Source organism: Falco peregrinus, chromosome 5, assembly GCF_023634155.1.
Source record: "Falco peregrinus isolate bFalPer1 chromosome 5, bFalPer1.pri, whole genome shotgun sequence".
In the NCBI taxonomy this organism is placed as follows: Eukaryota; Metazoa; Chordata; class Aves; order Falconiformes; family Falconidae; genus Falco; species Falco peregrinus.
In genome coordinates, this window is record NC_073725.1 from 58365538 (window position 1) to 58384504 (window position 18967).

General features: G+C 40.6%; 1 protein-coding gene across 3 annotated transcripts in view; it reads right to left on the bottom strand.

Moving 5' to 3' along the window:
- Positions 1–18967, bottom strand: part of LOC101918751 (sodium channel protein type 5 subunit alpha) — a 216594-nt gene that overhangs the window by 167534 nt on the left and 30093 nt on the right. For 2 of the 3 annotated variants that reach the window (XM_027791756.2, XM_027791755.2), the window contains exon 1: positions 1686–1768. In XM_027791756.2, coding sequence (XP_027647557.1) covers positions 1686–1765 — 80 coding nt within the window. In that variant the 5' untranslated portion in view covers positions 1766–1768. Of the gene's footprint in view, positions 1–1685; positions 1776–7104; positions 7224–8941; positions 9261–18967 lie in introns of those variants that run through there. The other variant, XM_027791757.2, reaches the window with a different exon arrangement.

Here is an 18967-nt window from a genome sequence, read left to right on the forward strand (position 1 = left end):
TAACAACAGAAGTCAGGATTTTTAAAATGTTTTTAATGGAGGGAAGTTGAATTGATTTCTTTTTTCAGAGTGGTAAGGAAAACATTTTAAAGGAAGATCTAGGACAAATATTTGCACAAGGTTACCCTTGTATCCCCTGTGAGTCTCTGGAACAGCAGAACAAAATGGATTAAATGCATCTTTTCCAAATCCAATATTAATCAATTTGAATTACAGTTCATTGGGTTATTTTGCTCCTCAGAACTACTTGCCTTTGATTTCATTCCATGCGTTTGAGGAGGAAAAGCTGAGAGGTATGAGGGGATGTAGAACAGGAAACATGGAAGGATTTACTCCATACTGCGTGAGACTGTTTGCATGTCTTGCACACCCTGCTTGATGCACTGATAACACCATCCACATCTTCCTGCTTACGGAATACACGACAAGCACTTTGGTATTTTCCTCCACAGTGTTCAAATTCCCAACTGTAGACCCACTGACCAAACTTTGACTCACACGGATGAGATGTCCATATTTCAGCTGAATACATCATGGCTATGGTACTGTATGGCGCTTTTCAATAGGAAAAGGACAACATCAGGGGAAAAGGAAAGTCACAACCATACTGGAGGGTACTACACTATACAGAAGTACATGAAACATCCTGGGATTAGGATGTTATTGTGATCAGATGAAGTATTTGGTTCAGTGCTGTCTATAATTAGTCATTTATGGCCTAGAAGATGTGCCCCACATGATTTTATGAAACCTAAAATAAGGGCGTTTTACTGCCTTTCCTTACAGCCCTGAGTAGACCAACCACCAGGCTATGGAGCAGCAGATGGTTGTGTTTATTGTGTGTCAGTCAAAAATAAAAAGTGTGTTCTGATTGGTTCAATGAGCCAAAATAATTGTTCAATGCACTGTAGGTTGATTAGCTTGTACATCTGGTATCTGTTTCTAAGAGGAATATTTTAAAGCAACTTCAAGAAATGAAATGGGCTTTCTGAAGCCTGTTAGCCTCCTTTAAAATGATTTTTTTAAAAAAAAACCAAAAACCCAACAACCACCCAAGCAAAAAAAAACCCTGAAGTGGTATCTTTGCTATTTTTTATGAAGGTTTGACAAGGTAAAAAGACAGGAATCCTCATACAAGTGTTCCCAGACAATGTTATGCCTGCTCTAGTGTATGCCTAGCAACGATTACAGGGGAACACTTCTCATGATGCACCCAGTCCAAAAGAAACTTGCTTCCAATAAGTTTCAGTTTAAGGACAGAACTAAATATGTCCAGGAAGAATTTTTTTAAATAATTCAGCCTATTCTAATGTGTCCAACCATGAAGTTCTTGCATGGGAAATGTGGAAGGTTAGCCAGTTTCAAATGGAATTCTCCTCATATGTGATTTCATTCAGATGTAGCATAGCAGGTGCATTTAGTATGCAATATAATCATATAAATATATATATTAATATATAAAGCAATAAGTATGAGCTTGTAGACTAAAAATTTTTAGTCTGCTTACTAAGGGAGTTTTCAGTCAACAAACACCTGGAAAAACATTTTGTCAGGACAGATACTATGGTCAATATTACGGGAAAGAAATTAGACAACAGCAAACAAGAGGAAAAGAAGGATGTGACAAATGGAAGAGGAAGGATGAGATAAGGACAGGGAAGCTGTAAACCAGCAAGGATACTTACTCAACATATTTATTCCATGATGGAGTCTCTGATTGTGCCATGAACACACAATTAGTTAAAATAGTGCACATAATAAACATACTGAACAATGTAAATAAGCGAATTAAGGAAAACAACATATATAAGACTTCATAAATTTTTGTCATTTCACACAAGATATGACAGCTCACTCATAATTTGCAAGTTGCTTAAAAAGGACTATAGACATCTGTTTGCAGGTGCATAATGAAATAAATAATTATATAAACATAGAAAAATGCGGGAACCTTCCCTGTTTTTTTTTTTTTTGCCTGCATCTTTTATACATACTTTATACAGTAAACAAATGTACTGACTCTGCAGTCTTCTGAAAATACAATACCCCAAATTTACAGCTGTGTTGGTCAGATGACAATGTGCATAGGTGCACAACTTTGTATGAAAAGAGGGATTAGTCTCATTTAAGTATCTACGGAAAAACCTGTGTCTGCAAATTCCCATTTTATTTTGCATCCTGAAACATTTCTCAGGCAGTAGGGCAAGTAATAAATCTGGTATTTCTAATCTCTCTAATGGGCTTGAGGTCTCGCTTTCCGTATAAAGTTTCACCAAAAGCTAATATGAGTTTCAGAGCACTAATTTTAAGGCTTGGTCTGCAAACCCGCTTGGCAGATATGCAGGCTTGGTCTGCAAAGCTGACTGCCTCAGCTGGGGCACCCAGTTCCCTAATTGGAGGCTAAAACAAACCTCCCAAGTGTATAGTCCCTGCACTTAGCTGCTAAGCTGAGGCCATAAATACAAAAAGGAGCACCCTAAATCGAATTCCTGAAATTGGAAACATAGTTCACTGAACTGCTCTCCTAAAAGCACATGCCACTTTCTGTAAAAAAAAATAATTACTAAACACGATGGGATTCTCCTGCATAAATAATAGGTCTCATGCTACTGGAGAAAGTTTAACTAATGAGTTTAAGTAGACAAATGATAAGGCAAACAGCCTACATCTCAGCCCATAAGCTGGGACCCTTCCCAGGGAAGAATGGCAGCATCCAAATGTAAATTTCTTTTGCCTTCTTTAGGAAAAAAAAAAAATAAGTTGAGATTTTTTTTCACCTCTTTACCAATGCCATTGGTGTTGTTTTTTATTTGAGAATAGTGATCAAAGAATATATTTTCAAATATATCCTGAAGTATTTGTATGAAAATTGTCCTTTCACAGAGCCAAAATCTCTGCTGAATACAGAGTGGAACATTTTCCAATGGGCCACGTAAGCAGCTATGAGTTTGAGTTGGTAGCAACCAACCTGTCCATTCCCCAGTGCCACTGACAAAAGCAGTAATTGAACTCAGAGGGACTGCTCGTCTCACAAACATTCTCCACTTCTGGCCCAACACCTCTGGCTGAAGGACTGGAAGGATATCTGATAGCCAGTCACATTTTCTCATGTCAGCTTGAGATATGTTTCTATAAGTTGTGTCCATCTGGTTAACAATTAGTTTATAAGCTGCAGCCAGCCTAGAATACACTGGATTACTTTTTCAACTGCAGTGAAATGCTATGAAAACAACAATAGTAAACCAGAGTGGTATCTTCAGGCCATGCCAAACAAATACTGTACTTCAACTCCAATCAAAGAAATGCCTCTATAACCACCCCTTTTAGGATGACTGGTCTGATTTATACATCCCTGTTTCTTTGTAGTATAAGCAGAATCTAACAGCTTTCCCAGATGCTCACTTACAGGCAGGTGTCATCACCCTCTTACTCAAACACCGAAGAGAATATACCAGACAACACAGGTTGAAAATGTAAGGGGTCAGCTTTGGGACATCAAAAGCACTATGAATTCAAAACGAGTTTCATGACCAAGCTGAAAACTACAAAGAACATAAAAGAATGAAACATTTCAGCTGGTCATGCACCGAAGTCAGAGATCTGCTTTAAAAGAAAGAGAAAACAGAAATTCCTACCTGAAACCTAATGCAATTGTTTGCATTTGAAAAACTCAGTGATGATGATCTGCTCAGAAAGGACAAAGGAGATGAAATTGTGATAAGCTATATTAGCAGCATTGTGTATTACCTATTTTAGAGCTGCTATTAATTCCGGGTTTTGACAGCCTACTCATCCATGACTTGACATGGCTAACGCATCCCAAAATATTGGTTGGACTCTGTTATGGACGACAAGCCAAATATACTAAGCTACTAATCAGGATCCTTTCTGCAATAAATTAAACCTACTACTGCCAATCTGAGGTTATAGAATAGGCTTTGCACAAACTGATTCTAAAGTTATAAATTTTATCTTCTCACACAAAGATACTGAGTCAAATACGGCATACTTCTATTCTAGACTTCATTATGATGGATAATTGTTAATTAGCAGACTGAATACTAGAGGCTTTTTAAGTGATCATTGCCAAATTACATATAATATGTGCAAGCAAAGGTTAGTCCCAATCAATAGTACATATAATTGGTGCTTCACAAGGTCTCATTTTCCCTTACGGAGGAAAGTGTGTAAAATCAGATAGGAGAAAACTTGCCAGCAGAAAATATGAACAAAGATTGGAAATTCTTTAAGATTTGTTTTGTTTTGTTTAAATGGGCATGAATCCATAATTCCAGCATCAAGAAAGGTAATTTTGGCTAAGACCCCATACTGGATCAGTGGCAAATTGAGAGTAACTATCCGTATTACCTAGAAAAACTCTGAATAGGAATAGCTATGAGTTTTATACAGGACAGCAAACTGCTTGGAGAAGCTAAGGACAGCACAGGATGGTCCTTGGCTTGCAGGCAAGAAGAACTAAGAGCCTTTTAAGCAGAAGGCATCAATGAAAAGTTAGCAGTGGTTTAATCTTATTAATAGGTGGAGATATTAAATAAAGATGTTTGTAATAGCTAATAATGATGCAGAAGGCAAGAAGTGTTCACCCAACGGGATGCAGACACACACTCCCCGTGTCCTCTGTGACAGAAATGGACCATGGCCTTGCTCTGGGCAGCCGCCTGGGCAGCGGTCCTTTCATGAGGCCTCCTAGACTTTGAAGAAGAGGAAAAATGCCTAGAAGAGATTTAGGGATATGTTGTTAATTGGAATAGTTTATATTACTAGGAGAATGTGGATGTTTTTAACATTGGAAGGGTGTATTTTCGAATGTCTAGACTAATCCAGGATGAGCAGGGAACATACAGGATCTACCCTGCCTGAAGTCTCAGAGAGAGAACTCCATATACAGCTACTTAGCCAAGAAATGTGACCCCCACAGATTCTATGTAGGATGATTTTACTCTGTGCTCTCTATTCTGCTCTACCATTGGCCTTCACAGTACATTCAATGACCGGAAATGGAAATATGGCATCTACTAAAGAAGTTACTTCAGATACTTATGTGACAGGGCACCATTTGCTAATGCTCTTTTTTGGCTTTTGCCCTGGGGAAAATAAAGATTGCTTGATTACACTCACACCAGACAACAGATCTGGTTCCCAGATTCATGCCTGTGACATTATCTGCTTGAGTACTTGCCGATTCAGGCTCCTTTCTGCCTGGGATACTGGCTGCCTGCTCAGCCAACTGGCCTTTGTGTTTCAGGTAGGTGTGAAAGATCCTTATTGACAGAAAACAAACCAGTGCCTAATGCAGGAACTTCAGGGCAGTTTCACTAGGACTGGAGCTGTTGCCTCCTGCCTGTGCTGGCCAAAGATCGTTGGATTTCCTGACATTATCAGCGCAAGGTGCTAACTTGGGTCTTTCTGGGACTAAAATGCTATTTTCATTGTGACCTTCCACTCCAAATTTTTACACTTATCTGACCACATTTCTGTTCCCAACTTATCTTTCAAATTCACTCATCTGCCGTCTTTATCCTTGGAAGCAATGTGAGGAGGATTTCTTGCATACTTCTCTTTTGGCTGACTGCTACCAAGGGCACGTAGTTTCTGTGTATTACACATACCTGTGACCTCTTGGCTTCATTAGCTGGTGTAGAAAAAAGTCAGCAGAAGACAGAATAGGCCTTCAAAGCTGGAGGCAATATTCACACATGCAGGTTTTTTTCTAAGAAGTTAAAATTTTCAGGTTCTTTTAGCCATACCTGTGCAAATTCGTTGACCCCAATTAACTTCAGCAAGGCTGTGCTGATGTAACTGTACCTAATAAACACTGTTGGGCTCTGGGTATGCAGCAGCACATGTTGCTTGCATGTATAACCTGATCCATAAGCAAATCTCTCTGCAAAATTCTATGGTGTATTCTTAGTAACCATAATAATATCTTGCCTGATATCACATATTCATTTTTGCATAGAAGTATTGTAACTAGAAGCTTTACCTGCTTTTCCTCTTGCTAGAATATCTATATCCTCACTTCTTTTCTTCTCACTGTATGGACAACCACTGGTAATCTGGTTACTTTCCCTATATTTTTTTTCCTGAAATTTGATAGTAAGCCAATAATTCTAAGATGCTACCTGCTTAGTATTTATTAGTTCTCTGTGGTGGACATGAGCATTGCAGGTGAGGGATTTCCATCACTAAAACATTATGCGATCATCACAGCAGCATGTGGAACCTTTGAATTACCACTGCCAGGTCCCCCATGCACACCATACAGAAAGCAGGCAACTCATGAAAAAGGATGTGTTTTTAGTAATGTTCACACAAAGCTGAACATTTGGGTCAGTTTGGTCTTCCAGAGAGATGTGACGATGTCAGAATATAATGTTTTTGTAGCTGTGTTAAAAAAACAAGCCAAAACCAACCACTGCAGCCTATCTTGCGTGACTTCAGAACTAGGGCTAGGGGAAATCAGGCATCACCCTTTCATTGAAAGGTCCAGCAGGCCAACCTGTGCTTTCATTCCTAGCTGGCTAACACATTGCAATAAGCAAACTTAAAAAAAAATAAATGCAACAAACCAGTTTTTTGCAAGTTCTGTTTCAGGAGAGCAAAAAGATTCAGTTCTGAGGCAGTACAAAAATAAATTGCGTCTTCATATGGTGTCACAGAGTCTCATGGGAGAGGGTGCTTAAATGCTCAGTAGTAAAGCTCTCCATCAGTGCAGAGTTCCCCAGGTATGCACCAGCCTCCTGGCTCCCTTCCTTTGTAAGGTACTACACCCAGTTTCTTCCACTGACTCTTTACTAAACATGACCAGGCCCTTCACACCTTCTAATCTTGAGTAAACTCACAAGACTCTCCAGCACACTTCACATTGTCTGATGCCAGCAGTATAATATCATCCTTTTCATAGCTCACATAACAATATAAAACTGAACAAACCAAAAATCCAAGCGTATTTCTGCTTGTGCAAGCAAATTCAGCCAAAAGACTTAAAACAGCTTAATGAAACAAAATGGTTTCTGACTTCCATCCATCTGTGTTTAAAAATCATATAAAATACATGAGGAGGGAAATCAACAGAAAGGATATGAATGTACCAAAATTTTAATTGCTGCTCTTCTGATTGGATGGAAAGGACTAAGTACATACAAGGCAGGAGTGGCACTAAATCGAAAGATTGTCTTCCCTTTGTTCAGTACTATAAATGTCTGGAAAACAAAATAGAAAATGAGAACATTCAGTATCTGCATTGATGATCAGCTTTTCCCAGCCCACATCCCTTTGGGAAAATCCTGCCAGTATCCCATACTTCCTCTCCACTCCCTCCTAAGACCCACAAATTCCTTTCACTCAGCGAAGAGTTTAGTCCAAGAGCCTCCCAGTAGAGCCATTGCCAGTTCTATTGCAATACCCCAACTATTTTTTCTTCCTTCATCCTTACAGGGTCCTTTGCCAACACCTCCATCACGGGGCTGGGAAGAGAGAGGAATCAACTGTAAAAATAAAAAACAACCTGGAGACTAAGATGTGGTGGAGAGACTTTTATGATGCTCTTCTTTCCATCCACTGGCAACCTTGCTATGTTGTTACTCCATCTTCTCTGCCTTGAGTGCTTTGTTGCTCTCAGTTGATCTCTTTTGTCTCACCAAGTAAGAAGCTGCATGCGGCGCAGCTCCTCAGCAGGATCTGACCCCCGCACTGGGGCACTGTCATTGTACTCAGGTTAATACGGGCAGAGGAAACGATACTGTGAGTTATCTTGAATCCAAAGCAAAGGTGAATTGGATGCTGGCCCAATTTACAGAGCTCTGAAGGTGCCCCACAGTGCAAAGACAAATGAATATTCACTCTGAGACAGGATCAGGAGACCCAATAGATCAACTCTAAGCTACTCACCCACCTTAAGTCTAAGACCTTCATGACACTAAAATTGCAAATCTATATCCTGTTGCTTGTGCCCGGGGATAGTAGGCAAATTGAAAGGTAAATTAATTCTGGCCCTTCCAGGTAAGTAATTTATTTGTCTTTATCCATTTAACTTTTATTCTGTAGTTCTTGCACTTGTTCCTACACCGTTCTAATAGGAGTAGCACTGCGGTCATATTAATTCATTGTTTACAGGAAATAGCATAGCCCAAAATCAGGAACAGGAACATGAAAGAACTGGAAGCTGCCTAAAAATACACTGTGCTTCCAAGCCTTATTTTGTCCTCCATTTTGCAAATGTTTGGAAAGGGGAACGAACTGTAGTAAGCAACCAGCCCAGCTCTGCTGTCAACAGCCTTTTGACAGAAGCTGTTTGCACTGTTGTGGCTTTAGTCCAGCCTACACGTGATTCCTCATCAGGTGATCTCGCTTTGGGACAAAGCTTACCCTTCTGCACAGTGCCAGCATTGCACATGCTACTCACATCTCCCTTCGGCTCTATTTTGGTCCTCTTAAAGGGAATTGAACTATCCCCCAGCAGGAAAAGAACTGCTGCTCTCCAGGAACGGTTGTGGAGGTGTCTCCTGCTCTTGTGCAGAGTGCTAGCACAAGACTCAAGTCACCCAGAAGCCCTTAACATTAAGGGGCTTAAGTGATAAACAACAGAACTGTGAAGGGTCAAGGCTCATGCAGAAGGCAAGGTAGGGTCGATAAAAACCTCTGGCTTAATTTAACTCAGCTACTGCTCTGCTTTTTTCAGACACTGCATATTCATACCCAGAGTTATCTGAAAACACCCAAGTTTTAATTATGCTTTTTATCCCTCTTTGCCCTCCTGCTTAGATGTTTTCTGGGAGCCCTGCTCATGCCAAAAGTCTGATCCTTTATCTGGAAAAAAATATTTTTACTGGCTGCAGAAAGATAAAAAAACAGAGCCCCCAGAAGAGAGGCAGCGTTTATGCTTTGGCAAGAGGAAGGAAGCAGGCTGGCTGGCGCTCACCTTACGATCATTGTAGAAAGGATCAACGTCCTCCAGTGGCTCCCCAATGAGCTCCGGAGGAACAGTCCCATAGATATCAGGCAGCTTCTTGCAAGCTTGCAAATCAAACTGAGGCTGAGGTTTCTCTTCTTCACCCAGCTGCTCTCTGTATTCCTGCTTTGCATTCCTTGCAAGCTTCTCCGCAATTCGTTTCTCAATAGCAGCCAAGGATTCAGGCGTGAACCGGTGGAAGCTGTTAGTACCCGGTGGTAACAAGAAGTCAGCCATCTTTTCATCCTGCTTTGTCTTTACTGGTCTTTACTCCTAGTAGTGGAAACAGCTGAAAAAAAAAGTACCAAAGGTTAGTGACAGGAGCAAAGTAAGATGAACAAAGCCATCAGAATGAAAAAAATAAATAACTTGTAGGCTATCTACTATCAGGAAACCCTTTATCTATTTTTATGTGGTTAGCAGAACATCAAGGAAAGCAGAAATGACTGAAACTGTAATTTCAATTAGAAATCACTCATGATCAGAGCTAAAAAACCTTTGTAGATAGACTGTGGAGTATTCCTAAGTTTTTTCTGTCACTTGGGATCCTAAATCCAAACTAAGGAGTAACTTAGATTCATACAAGCTTAAGTTTCATTGGAAGCCACAGGGAATTGGATTCCTAACTCATTTTTGAAAATGCAGCTCTGGGAGTGGGTGAAAAATGTGCCTAAGTTTACTGCAGGGCAGACTTAAATCAGCCGATCTCTGTCCATATAATGCAAACTCTAAAAATGCCCCAGCTGTTCTATTCCAAATTTAAAGAGTGAAGGGTCAAGTTCAGATTCTTAAATCACATAGAAATTCTTCATAATCTCTGTCTTAGGCTTCTGCAACATAATTTTTATTTTCCTTTGGGGTAGGAAATAGCATCTTCAAGACATCTGTCATAACTTTTGAGCATTTTCTTCTCCACACCCTAATATCTGAAGGATGTTGGAAGCCCAAATGTGCCTGGCAAAGCCCGACCTTCATGAGAGCAATCCAAGCTTCTGAGATGCTGAATAGCCACAGCTGCCAGTTCATCACATCTGGAAAGGAGGCTCCTTCCATCCAAAACCAGTTTGAACATCTAACCCAAACCTGTGAGGTGTGACCATCTTGAGTTGATGGTGCTTCACCGTTAACACTTCCAGTCCCTGCCTGCATGAAAACAAGAATTGCCACATTGCTTCAACTTACACGAATAAAGCCAAGCGTGAAAAATACCGCAGAACAAAAAGCTTTCTTGTATCTGCACTAAACAACATGGATAGCTGTGAAAATTAATGTAAAACTACTGTTTGGAAAGGGATGAAGCTTATCCCTGTTCTAGTAGCCTGCACTAATCCATCCAAGTTCACAGAAGCTGCATTTTGCAATTTAATAGTGACTTTGTGGCACGTTTTTCCAGCAAAAGAAATTCACACTACATAACAATTAAAACTCATTTCACAGAAGAAACACAGTCCTTGCTTTTTTTACCACCACCAGACCATTCATACCAAATCAGAATATAAGCTGATGACAAACAAAATAGTAGATTTTGAGGTGGGCTACCCGATTGCATTTGTCGACACATGCAGGATACAAACCTTTGTTCAGCCGCAATTGTTGTTTTCTCCTTTCAGATGGTATTTGTCTATTTACAGGGGATAGTTCTAGATAGTTTGCTTCTATTAGGCTCTGTGATGACAGCATTTTTGTTAGCAAACACGACTTTAACTGGACTCTGCATGACAAATAGCATATTTATTGACTCAATTTATTTGAGTAAAGTACTCTTTCAAATAACTACTGTTTTTCCTATTCTGAATTCGTTTTAAAATGAATTCATTAAATTGTCATTGATCACAGCCTATCATACAGGAATGATTTACTGGAGCTTGTACATTATACTCTGCATCCCTGCTTGTTTGAACAAGCAGGGCTAAAATGAATTAGCCTTCCTGGAGTTTGAGTATTCTGACATTCTCCTTTATATTTATTGTCTTTATTCCTTTCCCCGCTCCCCCCACATCATTTGCTTTATCCCCTTCCTCCTGAAAAACAGGAAATTTGAAGCTTTCCCACAAACTGAGTTTTCTTATGCTTGACGCTTTATGACTCAGCACCAGTGCAAGCGAATAGAATTTTGTTTTCTGTACTTTACAACAGTACAGGTGACCAGAGAATTCTGAGTTTTTTGTCACTTCCAGTTTTGTTTCTTCACAGTGAAACCTGTCTCAGTGCTGAAGGGGCCAACAAAAATGATCAGTACTACTGGCAGGGCACAGACTAGGTCTCTCAACTGAGAGGAAATCATTGCAGGCTGGTAGTTGAGGTCCAGATAATTATGAATGCTGTGAAGATGGCAAATGAGGAATGATAGTTTGCTCTTTCTTATCATACAAGAATGGTGAAGTTTAATGTGAAATCACAGAGCAGCAGGTCTGAAACAACACCGGACCCACTTTGCACAAGGTGCAAGGTTATCCTGGCTGTGTTGGCTGCACATGGCAAGAGTTCACAAAGCCACAAGACAAATCCAAGGGTGGAAGGTCCATTAATGGTTTTAAACACCAAGGTGCCATCTCTGACTGAGAAAATCCCTCAGCCGCAGAACGTGGGTGCGTGCAAGAAAGACTGCTTAGGTTTGCCCTATTTTCACACTCTTCCTAGGCTATCAGTCTGGAGAAACCTGACGTCTGACCTGATGTACTTTTGTCCTTACGTAGCACTAATGCGGACACAAGACAGCCTGCGCTGCCTTGGCCAAGGGCTTGATCTGCTGCTGACCCTGCGGCCAGGCTCAGCTTGTGCAGATGTGGAAGTGCAGAGAAGCAAAGTCAGTACCATACAGCTGCAGGTGCTCGAGATCTGCATCGCGCCCACCACCTGCTTCCAGCATTACAGAGCACGGGCTGAGTGACTGCCTGTAACCTACCCAGACATTCCCTCTGCTGGAAAACTGGTGGCAGCCACCTCTGCACCACCTTCTCCATAGAGCCAAACAGAGATGGTGGAAGTACTTTACTGAGTTGGTAAGAGAAGGTGTGGAATGTCTTTCCTAAGTGCTGCAGTTTGCTTGATCACAGAAACTGAATCTTTACTAGAATATTCAGCATCCTCCTCAGACTTCCTTAAAGACTTCTGAAAGAAAGCATTCTGGCAACAGAACTCGTCAAAATTAAAAAAAAAAAACAAACAAAAAAACCAAAAACAAACACAAACAAACTAGGGGATGGTGAGAGAGATGAAATAGCCAGAAAAATGTAATCAAAATGAGGTTTTAATTATTTTTTCTTTAAAAAGGGAATTAGTTTTTGTTTAAAGCTCTCTCTTATTAGAAAATTGAATCAATTTCAGACTGGTCAAAACCAGATCTTTTCAATTTTATCTGCAAATTCCAGAAAGGTAGCTGCCTAGGAACAACTGGAAAATCCTACACAAAGGTCATTAGAACTTTGACTACTCTTTTATTTACTTTTCCCTAAGAAAATTACATTTTCCAGCATCCTTACATTGCAAAATCTTGACATGTTTTATCTTCATAATGTGTATAAGTTAAAGTTCCAGATTTTAACATCTGTATATATTTAGCCTAATTCTTTTTTAATTCCATACGCTTTCAGGAAATGGACAAGATAATTTTGTGGGTCTTTTCTATGCCTAATTTCTTTTAATCTATGAATTGCAAACATTTCTACAAATAGCCAGGGTTAGCCCAGATGTTTCTTAAAAGGGTGAGAAAGCACCACTACTTAAAAAGGGAAATCATCAATGACTGAACCAAAGAGCTGGAATGCCATTTCTTAAGAGATAATAGCTGTTGTGACTCACATTTTTACAATATGAGCCTAAATTTTTCCATTCCTTTCAGGCATATTTTAAGTACAAGGCTTCAAACACATTATTTCTGTGATATCACCATGCACAGAATGAACATTTCCCTCTTGCTTTGTCAGTTAACATCGGTTCTTGCTGATAAAAATGTACTGGTTATGTAAACAAAATGTGCATATGAAAATAAAGCCCCAAGATGCATATTTTCTATGGTATGGCAAGAAGTGAGAACGCTACAAACAAATAAGACATTGCTAGTGCCTGTATTTATTCAGAAAGATAAATGCTGTTTTCCATTACAGTTTTACCTTTACTGTCATAGGCTTCAGCCGCTCCAGCTGAGAAGACCTTTCAGGTTCTCAGAACATGGCCTGCATGCCCTACAAGCCTTTCCCCGTGTCCCCGTGGGTGAGGGACCATCACCCAGAAGGCCACTTTGGGCACTAGGTTACCTGCAGGGGTGTATGTACAGGGAAAGTGGGTCCTGCTCATCTCCAGTAGCTGCCCTCCTGCTTTTGCATGGCCTTTGCAGTCACAAACCACCACCTTAGCACCTACCACCTTATTGTGGCCCAAGATGATGACGTGAGCCAGCAGGGAGGTCCCACCCCCCAGAAGAAACAGGGAAAGCAGAGGGTGAGGTCCTTGCTGTGCACTACACCTGGTTGGACACTGTCTCCAGAGAAGTCACGGATTCTTGCACCTCCGTCTCCTGCTTGCACAACAGCACAGGAGTCTTGCCTGGCATAGCATCAAAGACGTGCGCGCATATATTTCAGACACTCAGCAATGATAATAAAGGAGCCAAGCTTGAACATCAACAATGTGAAAGGGGTGATCATGGCTTAAAGGTTAGGTACCTCAGACGTGCTCGTCCTGAGTAGGATTGTATTCATTTAACCCTACTGACTTCCATAATGCTGCTCAAATAAGCTGCTGCTGACCATGGGCTGGGGAGACGGACAGTAGCCCGTGACAGCAGGTATCTTTCCACTGCGGCTCTACTAGACTTAAATCTTACAAAATAACAATCAGGAGCCCTAAATTCTTTGGTTTAAGAAATGTTTGTGACTAAATATAGACTTTGCATTCCTAACTGCTGTGGTAGCAAAAACAGCCATAAGGATGGGTTTCTTTTAAGTGTTTGAGACTACATGGAGCACGGTCATCATTCACACACACCACACCCCCCATCTTTTCCATATAATCTCTTTGGCATTTTCCTTTGACCTGCAAAGCACAGCAAAACATGAAGATAATAGGCTAGGGAGATAAAGAACATAACAATGACACATATAATTTAATGTCACTGGCCTAGATTCACAAATTCTTATGCATAAATTTACACATATGCACAAACATTTTACCATATTTTAAAAGACTGCAAGGTGACATGGGATTGCATGGAAGTTTTATTCCAGCCAAGAAGTAATGGCTTCATGAAGAACTCCTGTTTTTAATTAAGATCAAATAAAGACCTTCTACACAAAGATACATAAAGATCAAGAGGCTAAAGGAGTCTAGGTGACTTAGTCTTCATAATTTTACTGACAATCAACAGGCAACCTTTGGAGACTTATTTCACTTATATTTATACCACACTTCACATTCCACAGCTAGGTGGTGTCATGGGAAATTTTCTTTTAAATGAAAAATTTCATTTGCTGTTAATATGCACGCTGAGGGTCTGTGAGCTCACATCAGTAGAAGGGTGAAGTGAATAATACAGTCCTTGAAATTTTACACAGCACATTCATTACTTCTGCTTAAACTGATATCTGGTTTGTTTCTTTTTTCCAACAGGCATAATTTTGTCAAGACCATAAATAATTATTTTTTTGTAGCGCACGTTCCTAACACATATAATCAGCCACATCTCCAGCTGGCGTAAATCAGCACAGCTCTACCCATCTCAGGGAAGTCACAGCAGCTGGGGAAGCGATCTGTTAGGACCAGAAATATTCAGATAGAAATGCTCTCTTGAAAGACAGTACATTCACACCAGAGCACGAACACCAGAAAGCATGTAATTGAGGCTTTAAAGAATGGCCTAGAAGGTAACAAAGCTTGCAGGGAGCTGGAAAACCCTGGGTTTATTTGCAACACATGAAGGCGATCTGCAAATGCTTCTTTACCCAGAGACACCTTGTTGGGTAAGCTCAGAGTTGAAGGTACAAAAAGGGGTGCTGGAGACATCAACACCTGCCGGGGACCAAGCAGGCTCCTGTGGCTGGCCCACAGGGGAAAGGTTTTGTATTCTACAAAAATCTGATGGAAACACTGTGATGTTTAGCTCTCAAAGGAGATCTCCTAGGAAAAGCACAGCATTGACATCAGCCCCAGACTGATGTGGGAGGAGCTGTGAGACAGTTCCTCTTGCTGCCCATGTCACAAGGCAAACCTGTGGGTTGACATGACACTGAATAACACAGACCTCCTAAAAGCAGCCCTGTTTGTTCGCCATGCATGCTGACTAAGGGCAGGCACACATAAGTAAGAGAACTCACTGCATTCACATCAGTGGGGAAAAAAAACAACACAAAATGTCCAAACCAAAATCTCAGAGTCACCAACCCACAAGCCTTTCCTCACAACCAGCAATGTCTACACTGTATCTTCTTTTAAATCCAGTTTAATGAGTTTTGCTGGCGTCTCTCTCATCAGAATCACGGCATTCTGACATTACCAATGACTTATTGATAAGATAAAGTCTTCAGAAAGCTAACATGTGTTACAAGGAAATGAATTCAGAAGATTTCATCCCGATATTGAAACAGTATTTGGGGATTACAAATGTTATGCCAAGAATTAAATGCTGGCACTAAGTCTTCTCTTATGATAAAATATATATTTTTAGTGAGCTAAAAATATTCTGCTTTCTTTGCAGGTGTTTTTATCTCAAATTATGCTGCAACCAAATGACATAAATAAGCAAGAGGGAAGCAGCACATTATAGTTACCAAAGCGCATCTCTATATTTTGCTGAAAATTATAATTCTCTGCACCCAACAGGTTTTCATGCCTATTTTAATTAACTAGAGATTGGCCTCAGTTATTTTACTATAAACTGCTCAGCCTTCAGATCCAGGGGAAAAATTATTCTCCTTTGCTACTCTGAACCAACAGAGCTTGCAAAGAGCTACCAAGAAAGAGGGATGTTTTCAGCTCAGGATGCAGTCACTAGTTTTTGAACAAGAAATAAGAAATCTACAGGAGAACTCCATGTTGTGCCAAATATAATATACACTGCTCACACCATTAGGTGGTTTGAATGCTCACATGAATAAAATATAACAAATCTGGTCCATTTTATTCACAGAGTGTTTTGTAAAGACATTCTAACGGATACAGGAAGTTGTAAAACGGATATTAAAATATGTTCTGAAGCCATTATGGGTTAGTTATCCTGCTGAAAGAAGGCAGGTTTTATGCTGGCCACCAAAACCTTGGCTGCATGCTTCTAGGGGAGAGGGAGCCATGGCTGGAAAGCTGTCTGATGTATTACCCCAATGTTATAGGTAAGGCATCACTGATCCTCTCCTCCATTTAAGTTATGGAGACACATTTCATCAGCAGGGAAAACCAAGACTTATAAAAGCCATCACCAGAACTGGCATGCTCACATTAAAAAAAAATGGATGAAACTCTATAAGCAAAGCCAGGGCCTCTTTCACAATTTTAGCATTGAATTAAGAGGCAAACACGACGTAACAACTGAACTTCATTGCTAACCGTGAGCAGAGCAAAATAGGTTTTCCTTCTTTCAGGTGACAAAAAACAAAAAGAGGCCGAGGTGTAGGGCCAAGAAAATACTGGATGTGAAAGCTGGGAAAGACAGACTGAAGTCATGCAAAGTCAAGCAGTGGGAGGTGGCAGGTCCCCTCCCGCACCAGCAGATAGGCGAGGCAGCAGGTCCTGCCAAGTCTGCAGCATCAGCAGCACGCTGCTCCACAGCCACCATCCTTCACTGAACTCCACCCCATTCAGACTCCTACGGTACACCCAGCTTCCCATTCTTCTCCACCTCTATACCTTTCCTATTCATTAGCTGAGGAAACGATCGTATCCTCCCACCTACTTTATTCCAAGTCAACATAACCTTTCCACAAACCTCTCCCTGTCCACAGCGATAACCCTCAAGTGACACAGACATCAATCCCCTGTGATTTTGGCACAGCTACTTTATTCTCCTCTTTGTCCCACGCAATGCATCTCTGTCTATCATGGTGGGTTCCCCCGGACAAGGACACAGGGTCCCTCTTTGGTTTTGGATGGTGTGGGATGCTAATGGATCCCCAGCTACTGGCAGACATTTTCAGTGCTTTTGTAATAAAACACAAGGAGAAAAACAAAAAAGCACATTTTAGAAGTGCACTGGCAAAATTATCTTCCCTGGTAATGGAAGTGGAGCCTCACCCAGGGTAAATTGAACAGGGACCCTATCAGGGAATAGCTGGTTGCTGCTTGCTGGGGTATATTGAAGATTTGATTCATTATTTAGTGCACTGTAAATGTGACAATACTATTTGGATAAAGCTAGTGGATCTTCCACGCTGATGGAAGAGATTCCCCTCCCCTGCCCCCGAGAGACAGAAAGAGATTATTGCTGTCCAAAGAGGAGGGATATTCTGCCCGTTTGCAATTGAAAACTGCCTGGGTTTGGTTGCCAAGTTTAGGAATCAGAGCTAAGGGCTTACATGGGCTCTGGGGGTGCAATCCTCAGCTCACATCAGTCAAAGGGAATATTTTGTGTAACTGCAATAGGCAGTGGGTCAGACCCCTGGCGTCACAGAGACAGAATTATTTAATTTCTGTCATTCCTTTCAAATACATTTACTTCAGTGTCTCAGCGCAGCTTCATGGAAAAGACGCAATGGATGCTGGTGCCGACTGACAGCGGTTTGATTTGAATTACATAATGCTCTAAACCATTATGTAAATGAAGCTGACAGAAGCATGGAGGCAGAGAAGCCAGGGATTTTTCATTGGGTTTTTGCTTTTTTTTTTTTTTTTTTTAATACCTAGTAGCCTTTAATGTTAGCACCAAGATTGCCGCCTTCTAGCTACTACATTTTGCTGGTAGGTTAGCTGGATTAAACTTTATTTCTCCTTATGCTAACTAAAACCTAAACTGCATCTAAGCAAATGATGGGGAGCATCTAAAGAGTGGTCAATGTGGATGATTTTAGAGGTGTATGAGTGAGTCACATTACCAGGAGTGGTTTTGGCTGTGTCCCACTGATGTCAATGAGACTCATGCTTTTGAGAACCCTGTGGCTCTCCTGAATATTTCCCTCCTTCTCCCCTGTATAATTTCCTCATCTTTTTTACATGGGAGAATTTTTCAGAGTAAATAACACATTGCACAAACAATTATTTTCCAAAAGTCATGACATTTTCTGTTAATTAGCAATAATATAATCATCCAAATAAAACTGCTGGGGACATTGCATTTACTAACAAGCTACATCCAAATATGCATTTGTGTCAACAACGCATGCTTGAGTGGTCGGTCATACTCAATTGGGCCTGAGGCACAGTGCACTGGAAGCATACAATAGTGGCCTAGTATCGCAAACCCTGTTGTGGCTTCTTGCTTAATTTAGCTTATGGGACCAAACAGTCAATGAGTAAACCAGAAAATAATACATCAAGTGGCCTGTGAAAGAGAAACATCTGATGATGGTATCAATGCAGGACATTTTCTAAATGGAAAATGCACTAGTTCCGTAATCTGGGAACTTGTTTGCACTTTCCTGAAAGAAAAAAAACCACTATTCCTAAAAATAACTTTATTATTAGTAACAGCAGAGATAAACAGCAATTGCACCAAGAAATCATCTAATATCTTGACCTTAATCCCCTCCTATATCCAGGCTTCTTTCTGCACTGGACACCCACAATAATATACGAATACTGGGGGCAAGGTAAGAGCCACCAAATGACACTATGTCTAGGGTCCAAAAATGATACAGAAATGACTGTGCTGCCTCAACATTCAGATTTTTTCCCCCTTTTCCAAGACAATTTCAGCTGAAAATAAAAACATGACAAGAACATGAAAGGCTTTGGTCAGGTCTCCTAATTTTTAATCTGCCATGTACAGGGCTAATAATTCAAGTACTGCCTGCTCCTTTCATTCACTTGAATCTTTATCCATCTTGCAGTATAGTTCCTCAGCTTAGATGGGTC